The 17,542-nt window shown below is 37.1% G+C and overlaps 4 protein-coding genes across 4 annotated transcripts; 2 read left to right on the top strand and 2 right to left on the bottom strand.

Moving 5' to 3' along the window:
* Window positions 1-257: 257 nt before the first annotated feature.
* Window positions 258-1,929, top strand: LOC129249118 (uncharacterized). The gene is made up of 2 exons (XM_054888770.1): window positions 258-1,673; window positions 1,844-1,929. The coding sequence occupies exons 1-2, from the start codon at window positions 289-291 to the stop codon at window positions 1,860-1,862; spliced, it is 1,404 nt and encodes a 467-aa protein (XP_054744745.1). The 5' UTR covers window positions 258-288; the 3' UTR covers window positions 1,863-1,929.
* A 2,911-nt stretch (window positions 1,930-4,840) lies between these two features.
* On the top strand, window positions 4,841-7,948 carry LOC129247644 (zinc finger protein 91-like). Its single transcript, XM_054886859.1, has 7 exons — window positions 4,841-5,150; window positions 5,214-5,360; window positions 5,427-5,536; window positions 5,598-6,128; window positions 6,194-6,391; window positions 6,454-6,723; window positions 7,050-7,948. The coding sequence occupies exons 1-7, from the start codon at window positions 5,136-5,138 to the stop codon at window positions 7,816-7,818; spliced, it is 2,040 nt and encodes a 679-aa protein (XP_054742834.1). The 5' UTR covers window positions 4,841-5,135; the 3' UTR covers window positions 7,819-7,948.
* Window positions 7,830-10,999, bottom strand: LOC129247645 (RNA polymerase I-specific transcription initiation factor RRN3). The gene is made up of 8 exons (XM_054886860.1): window positions 10,385-10,999; window positions 9,833-10,314; window positions 9,626-9,744; window positions 9,306-9,583; window positions 9,099-9,232; window positions 8,857-9,032; window positions 8,549-8,798; window positions 7,830-8,487 (listed from the first exon to the last, which is right to left on the bottom strand). Exons 1-8 carry the CDS (start codon window positions 10,598-10,600, stop codon window positions 8,247-8,249), a joined length of 1,896 nt encoding a protein of 631 aa, XP_054742835.1. The 5' UTR covers window positions 10,601-10,999; the 3' UTR covers window positions 7,830-8,246.
* A 4,765-nt stretch (window positions 11,000-15,764) lies between these two features.
* LOC129248665 (60S ribosomal protein L21) lies at window positions 15,765-16,540 on the bottom strand. Its single transcript, XM_054888297.1, has 2 exons — window positions 16,467-16,540; window positions 15,765-16,348 (listed from the first exon to the last, which is right to left on the bottom strand). The coding sequence occupies exon 2, from the start codon at window positions 16,325-16,327 to the stop codon at window positions 15,848-15,850; it is 480 nt and encodes a 159-aa protein (XP_054744272.1). The 5' UTR covers window positions 16,328-16,348; window positions 16,467-16,540; the 3' UTR covers window positions 15,765-15,847.
* Window positions 16,541-17,542: the final 1,002 nt, after the last annotated feature.

Genomic DNA, 17,542 nt, shown 5'->3' with positions numbered 1-17,542 from the left:
GAAGAACCGCATCACCTGGGTGCTTCAGAAGAAACCGCAGGCAAAAGAATGTTTTCGTTAGAATCCAAACTGAATCAAAACTCAAATCTTCGCAGAGATTACAATGAATTCATGGAAGAATATATCAATATGAAGCATATGATTCCAGTTAATTTAGAATATTCTCCAAGAAATCGCCTAAACTATATTCCCCACCACGGGGTTACAAAACTTGATAGCTCGACTACAAAGCTGCGGGTAGTCTTTGACGCCTCCTGCAAAACCTCAAATGGATATTGCTTAAACGACATGTTGAGAGTTGGTCCCCAGCTACAAGATACGATATTCACAATTTTGACCCGATTCAGAAGACACAAATATGTCATCATGGCTGACATTGCGAAAATGTTTAGGCAAATCTGGGTCGACGAACGAGATACCCAATGGCAATGCATTTTCTGGCGCCCTACCTCTCAACAACCACTTACCACATATCAGCTACAAACAGTTACTTATGGTACTAGTTGTGCACCGTACCTTGCGGTAAAATGTCTACAACAGCTGGCAATTGACGAAGCGAAAACTTACCCAATCGGATCAAAGGTAACACTAAGCGACTTCTATGTAGACAATTTAATAAGCGGCGCAGCTAGTATCGGCGAGGTCATCGAAATCAAAAATCAAACCATAAACTTACTGAATTGCGCGGGATTTCCTTTACGAAAATTTGCATCGAACGCAGCCGAAATTGTTGCCGATATTTTACCAGAAGACAAAGAAGAGACAATTCGTTTCCATGACACTGAGTTTGTAAAAACGTTAGGGCTAAAATGGTCACCAGTTGAGGATTGCTTTCTATTTCATTTGGTAGCGGATAATAGCGTTAAAACTACAAAGCGTTCAATTCTATCAAAATTGGCAAGTTTTTTTGATCCGATAGGTCTCCTCAATCCTCTGATTGTAACATGCAAAATTTTGATGCAACAACTGTGGAAGCTGAAGTCGCCATGGGATGATGAGGTCCCACCCGGGATCAAGGTTCATTGGGAGCTATTCAATAAACAATTACCGCTTTTACAAACATTAAAAATACCCAGGTATGCTAATATTGATATCGATACTAAACTTCACGCATTTGCAGACGCAAGCACTAAGGCATATGGAGCATGTGTGTATGCAGCATGGAGTGATGCATATGGTGAGCATTCGTCACTACTCTGTGCTAAATCTCGAGTGGCACCAACGAAAGAGATTACATTACCTAGGCTAGAACTTTGTGCAGCCCTAATGGCCGCAGAACTGATGTCAGCAGTTAACAACATACTCAATCTTCCTGGCGCAAATGTATACTGCTGGTCAGATAGCACAATTGCGCTTGCTTGGATAGCAGGTGAACCGTCGAGATGGAACGTTTTTGTGGCCAACAGGGTAGCAAAAATACAACAATTAACGAAAACCTTTTCCTGGAATCACGTACCAACAGACCAGAATCCCGCTGATATTGTATCACGTGGAGCATGTGCCAGCGAACTTTTACGAAATACACTTTGGTGGCACGGACCAGAATTTATCCAACGGAGCTGTGATTATTGGCCTTCAGCAGTGCATGTATCACAAAACGAATTACCAGAACAGCGGCTTCAAAGAACTGCATTAATTGCTATTCCAACTTCTGACTTCATTAGTAAACACAAGTATGTTAATAGCTACATGAAATTGCTGAGAATTTTTGCTTATGTAAGTCGATTTATTCGTGGATGTCGAAAGCAGTCATCAGCTAATGATTGCATCAACATATCCGCACCTGAAATGGATGAAGCATTAGAATTGATATGCAGACACATTCAATATATTTCATTTTCAGAAGACATCCACGCCCTTGAGATTGGAGAACAACATCGCAACTCAAAGCTAATTTCATTGTCGCCATTCTTGCATAAGAACTTACTCAGAGTTGGAGGACGACTTAAAAATTCATTATTGCCTTTTAACAGTAAACATCCAATTCTACTTCCATCATCACACGCATTTGTAAATACATTAATTCGACATTTTCATCATCATCACTTGCACGCCGGAGTCCAAACGCTTCAAAACATTTTGAGAGACAAGTTCTGGATAACAAACGCACGCCATGTTATAAGAAGGGTAATTCACGATTGCGTATTATGCTACCGCAGTAACCCAATTATTGCTGAGCAAATTATGGGGCATCTTCCAGCCGATCGAGTCCAGCAAACTTACCCGTTCGAAGTGACAGGAGTGGATTATTGTGGACCTGTCCTTATAACTCAACGAATTCGCGGCCGTTCACCAATTAAGTCTTATATTGCAGTATTTATTTGTTTTGTAACTAAGGCAGTACACTTAGAAGATGTACCCAACTTGTCCACACAAGCATTTATGTATAATTTAAGTATAATTTGCTGATTATTTTGGAGTAGTTAACTCCAACCGGGGGAGGATGTTAAGGGTTTAAGGTTTAGTTTCGCATCACCCACAAATTTTGGGCTCACCCTAACTTTATTTTCGCATCACCCACAATTTTGGGCTCACCCTATTCCTTTCACTTCTCTATCGCTCACATTTCATTTCATCGTTCACTTCGCTCTTCGCTGCTTTACATATTGTTGTTATCGCTCACATTTCATTTCATCGTTCACTTCGCTCTTCGCTGCTTTACATATTGTTGTAATCGCTCACATTTCATTTCATCGTTCACTTCGCTCTTCGCTGCTTTACACATTGTTGTTATCACTAACTGATCATTATTTTGTGCAGAATTTAGTACATCTGCAGTGCCAACAACATACATGCACATCGATACATATGTATGCCGAAAAATAACATAAATCCCACGTCGCATCGTCTTCGCATGATCTTCCCTTCACCTAGCATCGATAAAGGGATAGCGGTGCCCAAAACCATTATAAAAGGACCAGCCTACGCACCTTTTAATACAGTTTGATACAGTTTCGTTTTCGTTTGCCATCACGGCTCCCCCGGTACTTGTAATTAAATTAAGCAAATTACTTCGTCGCCCTTTTTTTGCCTCGGGTCTAAATATTGTACGTTTTTATAAAATAAAGAATTAGTTTTTGGATCTAATTTCGAGTTTCAATTTTGCGGATAAACCTAAGTCAACTGGGTTGGCCAGTCATCATCCAGCTAGTTTCATTAATGGAAGAGAATCCACAATTCGCAAAAGGGATTTGCACCAAAGTTCAAGCTGCAAAAAAATTGGAGGAATTCACAACGGAGCTGAATTGCTTGGGACCACCAGTTAGAACGGCAGCAAAATGGATTAAGGTTAATAATGGTTTTTTTTGTGATGTTTATAGAAATACATTTTTATTTTCCTTTGGCAGGTATGGGCTGAAATACGTAGAGTAACTGAAATACATATTTTTTTCGAATGACGAATAATTGAATAAAGAAAATTTATAACAAAAATAAAACAGAAACTGTGGCGTAAAGGTTTCTATTTAATACTTTCTAGATTTTTCTATAATATTCTAAAAATTTCATTTCTTATGCTGTATTTGCAATAAAAATGTGCTTTTCTTTGTTGCAGATCAGCCTCTATACTACTAAATTGTATCCAGCTGTGACAAATATAATTTTCTAGGACATCTATTATTTCCGATAGCACAACAGACACAGTGGGTTGAGCAAGTCCTAGCATACCTTCATTACCAATACTCAATTGATACGATCCCTGAGCATAAAATCGCAGAACTGTGGCTAGCTTTAAAATATTTGGAATGGATTTGGCTCGGGTGCACTGCTGCAACTAGTTTTCTGTACTGGACAGTAGGTTCATAAACGCCTCTTTAGGTGATCTAAAGTTCTTTAAAAATCTGTAAGGAAATTTCTGTAATATTAAGTACGTCAACACTTTTTGAAAGTTCTAAATGTACTCAGTGGAAGCCATTTCTAGGGGGTTGGATGCGGCCCTCAACTGTTTTCTACTTCTAGCTAGTTCCGCTAATCTTTCATCGTCCGATAAATCGTCGAACCACAACTCCGTTGTACTCATTTTCACAAAAAATACTTTTTTTAACTTTTAAAAATGTTATTAGCAAAGAATTTCAGTACAATCGGTTTTTCTTTTATTTTGATTTGCTGTATCAGCTGAGAAAAAATTATCTATTGTAAATGCGTCGAGCGATCGAAATTCACAATAGTCCTATTCTTCAACGAATCAGCACCATAATACCAAATGAAAATTCGTTCGATCAGCACTTTCGACTACAGTCGAAGATCGAATGTTGCTCATAATAGGGGCCGATGTCTTTCGGCAAAGCTTGTATGAGAATGTTTTTCTACCATTGCCATGCAAGCATATAAGCAGCGTCGTGCAATTCGTGCACTGTCGATAGCAAGGCGAATTTATTAAGGTGACAGCATTCACCCAGCTGAATTTTTCACCGTAGGTATGGCTTATGTCAAAATGATATGCTTTGTTTGTATGTATTGGTATGTTTACATTCGTATGTTTACATTTGCTTACTGATTTTGACGTGATGGTTGCACCAAACGCAACAACAAATACATGTAGGGTTTTACTTATATGTGTTTGCTGTCACCTGTAATAAATTCGCCTTGGTCGATAGTTATCTATGGAAGACAGTTTTCAACAGACATTATTGAACAGTATTTTTAAGCTATTTTAACAAAAATTATCATTTTTCTAAGTTTATTTTGTAAATTATTTCGAAATGTATTGCTTGGCAACACTGCGTGGTGAGAGAGCAATCAGCTGGGTCAAAACTACGGAATTTTTTTAATAATCGTGAAATAAAATCTACGGTACTACCAAGGCGAATTAAATCCAAGGGATATTAAATCCACCTTGGGTACTACGATACGGAAGGAAGGAACTTTTCGTTTACATGGGGTTCTCATTAGTTTGATTGAAACAGCTGGGAATTGCGTTACACGGAATTGCGTTTACGGGCTTCACTGTTTTCAGCATGTGCCTACATTGCTTTTTGTCATCACAAACAGTGTCACATGCAATGTGTGACTTGTTGCTTTGTAATAAGCAAGTCATTTGTGCACCACTTTATTATGTATAGAACACATACATAGATAATCAGCAAATTTTTATTTGACGTAGATTACATACTTAAATGTAGAAGATAACGGAACAAATGGATTGTGGAACTGTAAGTTTGAATTTTGGAGTCTTTCATTGTAAACTTGCTGAACTTAAAACTTATTTTCCCTAGGAAAGCAAAACAGTTATTGGTACCTTTGAAAGCGCGTCCAACAAAAAGGCTGGTCGTTACGTTTGCGTTAAATGTGGTAAAAGATTCACAAAGCCCTGTCTACTTCTTCGTCATGAAGTAGTGCATTTGTCTGAGAAGCCCTTTAAGGTACGTACTAAGTTTTTTTTATTCAAGAAGTAATAATTAGCAAATGAATTTCCTTCGAAAACACAGTGCTCGGAATGCCTCAAACGATTTACGCAGAAGTCTTCACTACAACGCCATTATGCGGAACAACATAAGACCAACAGTAAAAGTTATAAATGTGCTAAATGTCCACTAAGGTAAATTAAAGTGCTAATTAATCATTTAAAGCAAATAGGTTCATAGATTTTCTCCAAAAAGTTTTACCCAAAAAGGTAATTTGCGTTCGCATGATAAAAAGCAGCATCCGCCAAAAATTGCAGGAAAATCGGAGAACAATGCTTATGCCTGCGAGCGGTGTGCATCTACATATAGGAATAAACAAAAACTTAGTAGACATATAAATACTGTACACGGAGACGGCGTTAAAACTAAAAACGGTTTTAATGATGCGCATGCAGAAGTGGAAGATGATCTAACGCTGACGCAAAATGTTTTGGAGCAGTTGAAAGCATTTCAAAATGAAATGCAAGCATTAGAAGCGCCTACAGAAAATGCAGCATCGCCAAACACAGAAGCTGCAACAACCAACCCCAACAACATGGCTGAAGTGCGTTTGCAGCAGAACGTCGACGAACCTTGCATCAATGACGTTCAACTAAGAGATCGCTTGAGCACGCAGGAAACAGAGCGCTATTTACGCGTGCAGTATATTGTACAGTCGAATGGGCGCGCTCTATATGTGTGCGGGTTCTGCTCGAAAAAATTTCGAAAAACTTACGATTTCATTAGGTTTGCTCTTGACCTAAAATTATTCTATAGTTTTCGTTTAGTAATTACGTATTATTTTTTTGAAGACATCACCGAGTGCACACACGAGAAAAACCCTACAAGTGTGCATTTTGCCAAAGCGCCTTCGGCACCAAATCGAAACTGCACGACCATGTGAAAATACACCGTTTAGACGAGCAGATAGGCATATTCTCCAAACATTATCCCTGCGCAGTTTGTTGTCAAGCGTTTAGTTCGTTGCGGTTGTTGGATAAACATACGAGGTATTTTGCTGAAAATCGTTCAATGACTGCTACAGCTATAATTATAGGTACTTTTCTTATAGAACACACGCTAGTGCGTATATAATTAAATATAAATGCGAAATCTGTGGGGCTACGTTCAACTCTAGCACAGCGCTTTCGTCACACAAGCATGCGAGCGCGGATGAAGACCTACATTTTGTGCAACAACTACTACCAACCCCAATCGAAGTTTATACAAAGTCGAAAGAAATGATGAATAGCATCGACAATACCTCGATTGTAATAAATTTCGAAGGGCATGTAAAGGCTCGGCGTATCTGTGCTAAATGGAAATGCTTCACGTGTGGCAGGTAAAGCAAAATATTGACGATTTCTGGTTGTTTCCACGACAGTCGGTTCTACGTTACCGAAACGACCCGGACTTATATCCGGCCAAGGACTGTCACTCCAACAGCATTCCCCGTATGTAAGTATGGGGAATGCTTATGCTGCTACAACAACAACAACAACTACAACAACGATTTCTGGTAGGATACAGTACACTAGACGGTTAGTTTACTGGGGCGGAAGCTCTTGGTCGAGAAAAACACGAGTAATTCCGGTAACGTACAACGGGCTGCCATGGGAATGGCAATTTCTATTTCTAATTTCCTATTTAAATATTACTTTTGTGCAGACTTTTTTCGAATTCTTCCGTGTTGGGCAACCATCGTCGTATCTACCACGCAGTTTATAGGCGTACGCGTCTTGGCGCCACCTCAGCTGTGATCCGCTGCTACAAATGTGCATATTGTGCACGATTTTTTAAACGGCACTCGCATTGTAATGCTCACATGCTTGCCCACTTCAAACGTTTATTGAACACTGGCACCAAAGAGCACCGAATGAAGGAGGAGCAAACAACATGCAGCTCAAGAGTAATCAATGCATTAGTGATTGTCACAGAGCTGGCGTCAAAAGTAGCCATTAAAGTGGTCCGCTTCAATGTAATATCGTCCAATCGTCACAAGAGCGCACAGAAAGACGTTCCCAAATTGCAATCATCTAGGAAAATGCATGGCAAACCCCGCCATAAATGCCACATCTGCTCGAGTCAATTTAGTAAATCGTGTGATTTAAAGCGTCACTTACTGGTACATACCGGTGAGCGGCTGCATGAATGCCCCACATGCGGCAAGTGCTTCAGTTTGAGTAGTACGCTTAAAGAGCACCAGTTGGTGCATGCAGCGGAACGCCAAAAATATGTCTGCATCGTTTGTGGGAAAACTTATTTGGCTAAGAAGACACTAAACCTGCATTTAAGACTGCATACTGGAATGCAGCCGTTTCACTGCGAATACTGCGAGTTGAAATTTCGTACTTCAGGCCAAAGAATTGCGCACTTAAAAGTTGTGCATGGACTGCAAAAATATATAGCTACAAATAAAAAGGAAATAAACGGCTAAAACAAAGCAAGTTTCTTCTTCAGTTCGAGTTATATTTTGATTTCATTGTAATACTAATACAGCTAATTTAATTACACAAATAATTTAATTTTCATACATTACATCAAAGGGAAAATAAAATATATTTTCTGAACGAACTTATTTCGTTCCGATTTTCGGATAAATATATAATCTTATATATATATATATTAATTGTAATTAACGTAACATTTTTGTATTTTGCAACTAAAATTGAATTTAAAGCGGCTGTATTAATTAAAACAACTAACTTAACACTTTTCATACTCAAATACTAGCCTACATATATACCCTTTTTATGTGTAAAAATAATTTATATAAATGAGTAACATTCAGAATCATAAATTATTAATTAAACGCTTAAAATAAGTTGCAACTTATAACTTTGAATACAGTTAATTCAGCTCTATTTACATATGAAATCCTGGCGACAGTCCGTAGGTGAATTGAGCTTCTCGCTCTTGACTGCGTGCTAATTCTATATTTCTTTGCCGTTTATCGGCTACTATGAAATCATCGACATCATCAAGCATCTCAGAGTCGCCACGTTTGCGTTGACGGCGCGGTGATCTATGCCCCGCCACAACTGACGCTTCCTCAGCTTCACTAGCCTGATATTGTAGATAATGTAGTGTTATTCGCTTTTCGGACCTAAGCAGTAAAAATAAAATACATTAGATATCACATTGTTCGCCAGCCCACTAATACTCACAATTTCAACAAATACGGATCGAAGGGGAAGAAAGTGTCGAGTGTTTCTTCTGGCGTCGCTACGTCGTTTGCATATACTGTCGCTAATTTACGCCGTGCATTTCGCTCTAAAATCGCATGGCAATAGGCTAGCTGATAGGCACGCGTAACACCTGCGAATGCAGTAGCCACGGGAGGCAAGCAAACGCGCAACGGATTAAAGTTGCATGTGACTATAGCTGACAATTGTAGAGATTGTAAGAATAGTAAGCCTGTAATGCACAAAAGATAAGTGAATAATATCGACAATTGATTTTCAAGTCAGCATACTTTTTCTATCAACCGTTAGATCACGACTACGAAAAGCAATTACATAGAAAACGGCTTGGCACAACGAGAAGAATACGATATTTGCTTTCAGTGAACCATTTTGACGATATTGATCACAGCTTTGTATATATTGATGCGCCCAATTGCAGAGCTCTTTCAAGTAGTATTTAAGAACGCTGAAAATTTTTAAAATATTTCATATGTAGAAATATAAATTTTATAAAATATATTAAATTTCTTACGGGAGATGCACAAATTTTGCGCGCGCCAAAAAGCTCGCTATGTATCCCACAGCAGCCTGTCGTATAACTGCGGAAATATTTGGATTTTTAATTTTGTCCCATAGAGAGGTGAGAAAAGCTTCTGCGATGGTATTCTGTAGTGAGGAAACAAATAAGCGTTAGCATTTTGTTTTCTAGGCAATTAATTTTTGTGATAACAAAGCTCACCTTAAAACTACAATAGTAAAACAAGAGAAACTGCACATGATGTGTGTTGTGCGAGGGTAATATCACATTGTCAAATGCCGAAAGAAGTATTTTCCAAAATTTGTTCAATTGTAGTTTTTGTTCAGCGCTTGCATTGAGTAAATTTGGATTTTTTGTATTTAAGAAGTTAAACATTTTCTCCATACAAATATCGATGGTATGCGCGATTGGATGTTTCATAGGCTGCACATCATCATCTGTTGTAGTTAACGAAATTAAAAAAGCGAAAATATTACCAACTTTGCATTCTAATATTTATTTAATTAATTTTTCCTACTAACCCTTTGGGCAGTCGTCCATTTCGAAAATTTCTGCATTTTCATTTTCTTCCAACTCTTCATCATCGTAGTCGGTTTCTTCAATTTCACTACGTGGTGCATTCACATCCAGCAAAACCAACCTGCCAAAAGAAAATCATATTAACGTGCATATGTATGTATGTATATTTGCCTCAATGGGAAACTCCATTAATGAAATATGAAACCTACTTTTGTAATACCAACTGCACCACGAATTCCGTGAAAATCGGCTTATATTCAATTAGCCAGAGCACACTATGTATGTAGCCAGCGATGACATGCGTTGCTTTCTTGAAATATGGAAACTTACTTTCGATAGCTTCTAGCACAATTTCAAAGCTCATTGGTATGGCAGTTAAAATGCGATCTAACAATCTATGCACAGCCTCTAATTCGGTTTTTAGAGCTTCAATAGGCGAACCATTCGGCCAGAGCGCAGCATCTCCATCCGCTGGTATCCAGAGCGAAATCAACTTGGGTATGCCGAATTGTACATATTTATTGTGTGCAACCATAATATCAATGTAAAATTCCGCATAAGCTTGTAATGCAGGTGGCTGTCTTTTAGTCCATGGAAGCGAGATGAGCGCCTCAACTAAATTTGTAAATTTTGGACTGAGATCATTTATTAATTTGTGTGCATCTGACATCAAACGCAAAAAATCGTTATCCTGTAATGGGAATACAATATTAGTAAAATCATATTTGTTTTATGTAATATTTGTTTTTAACAAAACTTACACTTAATTCAGCTTCTCTTAAATATGCGACGAATTCGTTTAACGGCTGAAAGTTATTGTGCTCATTGACTGCTTCTACCGCATCCAAAATTCCCTTTAACTTAGGCATCTCGAAACGCACTTTATTGATGGCAATATTTTTAGCCTTTTCTCGTTCCGTTGGCGAATACGCCTTGAGAATGGACGACAGTCCCGTTTTCATGCTGTACACCGACATTATTGCACAATTTAATGTTGTTTATAAATGAAAAATATGTTTTCCCAACAACAGACAATCACTGTAGTATTTAGTATAGGATATGGTTGTATGATGATCCTATAAGGGTATTAAACTTATGAAGGGATCGCCAAAAAGTAATTAACCTTCACAGGTAGGTGTGTACTTTGTTGTAAAGCCAGCGATCGCAATGTTTTTACTTCCTCGTTTCACTTGTATGAATTCGCCTTTACTAAACTTGGTTATTTTTGTTTTAAAGTTTCCTAACATGTCTCAAAAGTAAATCAAAACCAAATTTATTGGTTTTCCGACGTTTAAGCCGTAATTTAAATAATCTGCAGACGTGTGCGAGAAAAATTAAAAAGCACGTTGCTAAAATTTCACCGTATTGTGTAAATGTCAAAAACAGTGTTGCTTTATTTTGATTATAGGACTCTTGACAGCATAGTGAAGTCGAAGTTTTTTAGTTACGCGTATTTGTATGACTACTGAGTACTCGAGTTTTCGGTAAGGGGGCGTCCATAAATTACGTGAGATGTTTAAGGGGGCAGGGGATCGACACAAATCTCATCTAATCTTACGTTGGAAAGAGGGGGGTCTCGGCAAATATCACGCAATTTTTTTTCTGATTGAAACAAAAAAAAATTATACTATGTTTGTCCATTATCCAGATTGTACATGCTTAAGACTTAATCTTAAGCATAATCGTAGTATGATTAAGATCATTCACTAATTCGTTCGAAAGAAAATAATTTCATTTATACTTCAAAGTTATACTCGTACATTACTGGTTTGACCACCATTTTTGTTTATACCAAATAGCTTAATTTAATCTGAATTTACGGTACAGTGTAGCCCGTCGTTTGTTTTCGCGTCACTATCAGCCAAGGTGGATTTAATAAGGTGACAGCATTCACCCAGCTGAATTTTTCGCCGTAGGTATGGCTTACGTCAAAATGATATGCTTTGTTTGTATGTATTGGTATGTTTACATTCGTATGTTTACATTTGCTTGCTGATTTTGACATGATGCGTGCACCAAACGCAACAACAAATACATGTAGGGTTTTACTTATATGTGTTTGCTGTCACCTGTAATAAATTCGCCTTGGTAAGAGCTGAGCGGCAGCGACACACGGACAGGTTCCAACCTTCTTTGTTTATTCGTGTAAATGGTTTACTCGACTCTGTTCATGCTCTTACTAATTTAAAATGAGTTATCAAGATTTTTATAACGCATACGTCAAAAGATACGTCTATAAGACGAAGAAGTCCTGCCAGGACGAACATTTGAAAAATCTCACGTGAGATAGGGGGATGGGGGGAGGGGGTTGAATAAAATCTCACGACATCTCACCAGGGGGGAGGGAGGTACAGAAAATTAAAAAAAAAACACCTCACGTAATTTATGGACGCCCCCTAATTATCTACTACGTAGTGTGAATAGGAAATAGGGGAAAAATTATTACCAATATATTTAAGTAACAACCCTTTCCCTCTGGACCCAATCTTTCGAAATAACACGTTCCCTGCGCCTACCGTTAGATGAGCTAGACGAAGGGCTGATAGGGTTTCATAAGCTGCTACAACAACAACAGCAACATCCATGAGTGTAGAAAGGGCGAAGTTTGTTTTTTTGGAAATAGGTGAAAGTTTACTCTTTAGTACAATTGGTGACAAAAAAGAGCAAAATTGTAAGTTCTGACCAAACAAAAGGATTTTTAACCAACCAAAACATCAAATTAGTGGGTCATCCACCGAACAGTCCTAATTTGGCACTCAATGATTTTCCAAATGACGAGATGCACAGTTTTCGACGCCAGAAAGAGAGGCTGATGAACTGAGAGGCTCAAAATGCATATTTCAGAGTTGTCTCAATAAGTTGTCACTTCTTCATGGAGGTGGAACAGTTCCTCAGAAGGCACTTGAGCTCCTTCACAATTCTTGAAGTGTTCAGCAACCGCCTCGACATAATAAATTTTCGTTTCCACGACAGTCGGTTCTACGTTACCGAAACGACCGGGATTTATATCCGGCCAAGGACTGTCACTCCAGCAGCATTCTCCGTATGTAAGTATGGGGAATGTTTATGCTGCTACAACAACAACAACAACAACATAATACATTTTTTCATAAATTCTGTTTCTGTTTCCATTATTAATATTTAACTTGTTTGGTTATTATTGAACGGTTGTTCAATTTGCTTTCTCGTCTTTTCACTTTGATAGCAAATTTCGTTTTGTTTCCGATAAAAATTTGGGAAGACAACGATTTGTTCTAAGCTCGCAAGGTAATTGAGACTGAATTAATTACAAATGAAGTAATTCGTTCTAAAATTTTTGTATGGGGAATTACTTAGTTCGAGAGAATTACAAGCGAGAGAGCAAATTGCGAATTGGAGAGCGAAATACGGGCCGTTGAAAGAAAACATAACAATATTATCTGTGATAACATTCACCAAGATTCTACGAAAACTAAGTTAAGTCAAAGACTTGGCTAACACAGCTCTTAGTCATGCTGTCAATGAGAATCAAATCACCAATTCCGAAATATATTGAAATTAGATTTAAGAATTGGAGAGAGAAAAGGGCAAGTAAATAAATGTTGGGTAATGTTTTGTTTCTATCTGAATTAATGAATTTTGAATCATATATAGTATGTAATAATTTTTTGTCCTCCTCAAGCACGACTGCAATGAGAAATCATTTTAATCGGTTCTACGTTACCGGAGCGAGCCGGATTTATATCCGGCCAAGGACTATCACTTCAGCAGCATTCCCCATATATGTATGGGGATGTTTATGCTGTTACAACAACAACAAATTGCCCTTAGACATATAAATGTAACTGCTATCTAAAATGATTATCCTAGATAATGGACCAGTTTTACATCTACTAAGATTTTTTTACTTAACCCTCTGATGTTCGGTGTCTTGTGATGCGGTAAGTGCATCATAAGGGTCTGCCCAGACCCATACAAATAATGTAAGAAATACGGTTTTAAAAATAATTTTATTTATTTATTTGAACGGATTAGTATTAATTATGAAAAGCAATTGGGTTTACAACTATATAGTTGCATGGAATGTTCATTAAGACATATGGGACGATTACATTTGCTGCAGTTATAACGAGTTTTACGTCGCTTTTTCGAAGAAGAAGCAGCACAATGGTAGCACGATGACTGTGTTGAAGCAACTTGAGCATATGATTGTTGCTGTGCTGCATCTGATGTCGATGGACAAGATTCCGGGACCTAAAAGTAGCGAAATAATTTATTTTAAATTAGTTAATATGAATACATGCATACACATATCTTTATACGTGGAGATATATGTAGGTGTGTATATAATTCATACTCACCTTGATATTGAAAAGATTCATTGCTTGTCTTATATGAGCAAACCTCCATACTAATGGGTTAGTCGCCCGTTTCGTCATATTTGCCATATACGAGCACAGAGCGATATTATTATTGTGATACCAAAATATGTTGTTTTCCGGTATAAATTATACCTTTCAAGTGGTAGTTTGAAACAGAGTCACAAATCCACCACACTTTCATGCCATATTTTGCCGGAATAGCTTGAAAAGAGCTTTATGACTCGGTGACGCTCCTCGTAGTGGCCCTTTACGAGTAAAAGTTGTAAGACTGTGACAACGAGGCCTTCCAGGTGGTGGAGGATTTGAATTCCACATCTTACCATCTTTCGACCTGTATATAAGGCCCTAGGTAATAGATGTGCTGCATGATTCCATTGTGGTTGAAGCCTGAAGGGCGATAGCTTCTCTATACAAATCCTCAATATCATCATGGTTTTCATCCAGAACAGCCTCTAACTCGATTTCCTGTTCTATGTCTGATGCTTCACCGAAGTCATCTTCATCTGTAAAATATTCATCATCTTCTACGTCGCCACTTGTTTCAAATGGATCGGACTCCTGTCCCATAATTTCTTCAATTTGTGCCTGAAGTCGCTGACGTACTTCCGGACTCACATTTGCTGCACTTAGCTTACGAAGCAAACGCGTCATCACATCAACTTCATCCATATTTACTTGTTCCATTTTATTTAAAAAAACACTTCCCACTAATTAAAAAACAAGTGTTCACTTTAATTTTCAAATGTCAACTAAAAAATTATCTCTGCCGCTGCCTCCGCTAACAGTTTAGTTGTTTACACCTAACGGTTAACCAATTTACATGAGAAGCTTATATGGGTCTGCACAGACCCATGTGAGCTTAATTAACGAAATTAGTTTAATATTATTATTTTTACAACAAATATAGCAAAAATCTTAATTTTACTACTTCATTGTGTTTAGCACACTACATTTTAGGAAGTCATGGACTAAGAAGCCTCAGCTATTAAAAATAAAAGATCTACATACATTTAAAGATCGAATGGGTCTGGCCAGACCCATATGAACATCGGAGGGTTAAAACAATTTGAGAAACTCCTTTGGATCTCTAATGCTATTATACCCCCTTTTTCATACTAGAAACTCGCCCACCTTGTCTATTCTAAGGACGCCAACCCGAGATCCCTGTGGATTTCAGATGCCGGATTTATACTAGCAAATCCTGTGTTCCCGGAAATGTTTAAATATCGAATTCAAAGTAAAAACTTGTTATTACAAAAATTCTGTTAAAGTATTTAAACTTCCAAGAAACTCGTTTTAATTTACTTCTACAATATGGTGTAAATTGACTTGAACTGAAAACTGTATCATTAGTACTTATAAATAAATCAACTCAATCAATTTGCTCAGATTTTGTTTTCTAACAATTTTGTTTTCAAATAAAGCTAAAAAAATTTAATTTTTGGTTTCAAAATTACCCTAGAAAAAGTTTCTGAATCATTTGGCTGTATTAATAACTATTTAAATTATAAAATTATTTTATTTTAAATTGTTGAATTCCATGGCATGTTTTAGTGATTGAATTTTCATTCATCTTAAAAAAAGTTATGTCCAAAGTGAAACCCGGGGTTAGTTGAAAAAAAGGATAGCAATTTTCCGCTAATATCCGTCCATACTAAATATTCCTTTTTTTTGTTAAATCATGATAAATTCAATTCTGTAAATATGCATCCTGCTGTGAACTCCGACCTTGAAATAAATTTATATTCCTACACATCCGCATTAACGCAACAAACTGTAATTTACATAGAATTAGATTTTTCTATTTATTTTTTTCACATACTTTCTAAAAAACAGCGTTTAAATACATCAAAATAACTTCGCTTAGGCAATGAATTCGTATGGAATTGGTGCCAATTGAATGGGCTCTTCAATTTGCTTGACGAAGTGCGCCTTCTTTGGCGGCGCAGGTTGACGTTTCAGGTTTACATATACACCCTTAGCCTTGGCCTCCTTCAGTTTAAGTTCGTTCTCCTTAACGCGACGCAGGAAATCCTCACGGCACTTTGAGTGATGCACATGTTCAATGCGTACATTGATACGCTTGGGTAGGATCTTACCGCGCACACGTTTGTTTACAATGACACCAACGGCGTGTGGAGTAACATTGAAAATGCGGCCAGTTTTGCCGTGGTAAGCTTTGTATGGCATACCCTTTTGCACTGCACCATGACCTTTGATGTCAACAATATCGCCGATTTTGAAGACACGCATGTATGTGGATAGGGGAATGGTACCATGCTTGCGGAAGGGACGCGAGAACATGTCCCGAGTGCCGCGGCGATAACCCTTTGAGTTAGTCATATTTTAGCTTGTCTTGGTTGCCTGAAAAATTCATAAATCTTAGTACACATTCATTTCTGACTTTTAGTATAGGTGCTTTCGCATATTTTTAGTACAAAATTTGTATTATTTGAGCACTTTTTCACTAAAATTCACTAACCTATTGGAAAATATGTCCACGCGGTCCAAGATGGAGTCGAGAAAGAAAGGGAGCTGCCAGGCTAGCGACATGTCAATTTTGACAGTTCGAATTTTTGAAAAGCAGTCGATCGAATATGAGTGTGTTCGATGCAGTGGTTCTGATGGTTGATAAAAGGTGGCAATATTTCTTTATTATCAAAATTTTATATAAAAAACAGTCGAAAATAGCTATCAAATCGAAACAAAAAGTAGACATGCGAATAAAGAAATTATTAAAAGAAGGTTGTTGGCCACACCAGAAAAAAAATAATAAAGAGGATAGAGTGCCTTCTGCAGTTTAACAACATCTTCAGGTGTTGCTTTTGGGTCAACTAAATTTTTGAAATTCTTTGACAAATTTCTTCTAGTTGGAAACAATGTGAGTTTTGAAAAAACCCTGTATAATCATATATTTTAAAAGTGAAACGTATTTATTATAGCAAAATTCAGAAGAAGATGGGAAAAGCAGAAGGAGAATAAAGAAATAATTTATGCGTACACTTCTGTTAGGTGTTTGACTGACCTTCTCCTATTTGTGGCGGGCGTCCTGATGTAATAATTGTTACAAATAACCGTAAAATGGAATTATTTTGCTCTCAAGATTTGCTTATAATCAAAAATTTGGAGGCAACACTGATAAAAACATAAGAGACAAGTTTTTATTTGGTGTTAAAAAAAATAAATTAAAAAAATAAATAATTGATGTAATAATTGTTACAAATAACCGTAAAATGGAATTATTTTGCTCTCAACATTTGCTTATAATCAAAAAAAGAGGTTGTCTGTAAAGTCGGTTTACTGACGATAGTTTAACGTGATAACGTCATAAGAAAATACTGATTGAATGGTTGCATATTTCAAAAGAAACTTTTAATTTTATTTGTTTGATAGATATTTTGTATGGATATAGAGAATGAGTTAGCATTAGCATAACATAATATACTTTAACATAACATAACATAACATAACATAACATAACATAACATAACATAACATAACATAACATAACATAACATAACATAACATAACATAACATAACATAACATAACATAACAT

This window comes from Anastrepha obliqua, chromosome 5, assembly GCF_027943255.1.
Source record: "Anastrepha obliqua isolate idAnaObli1 chromosome 5, idAnaObli1_1.0, whole genome shotgun sequence".
NCBI lineage: Eukaryota > Metazoa > Arthropoda > Insecta > Diptera > Tephritidae > Anastrepha > Anastrepha obliqua.
This window is presented reverse-complemented; position numbering and strand designations above follow the sequence as displayed.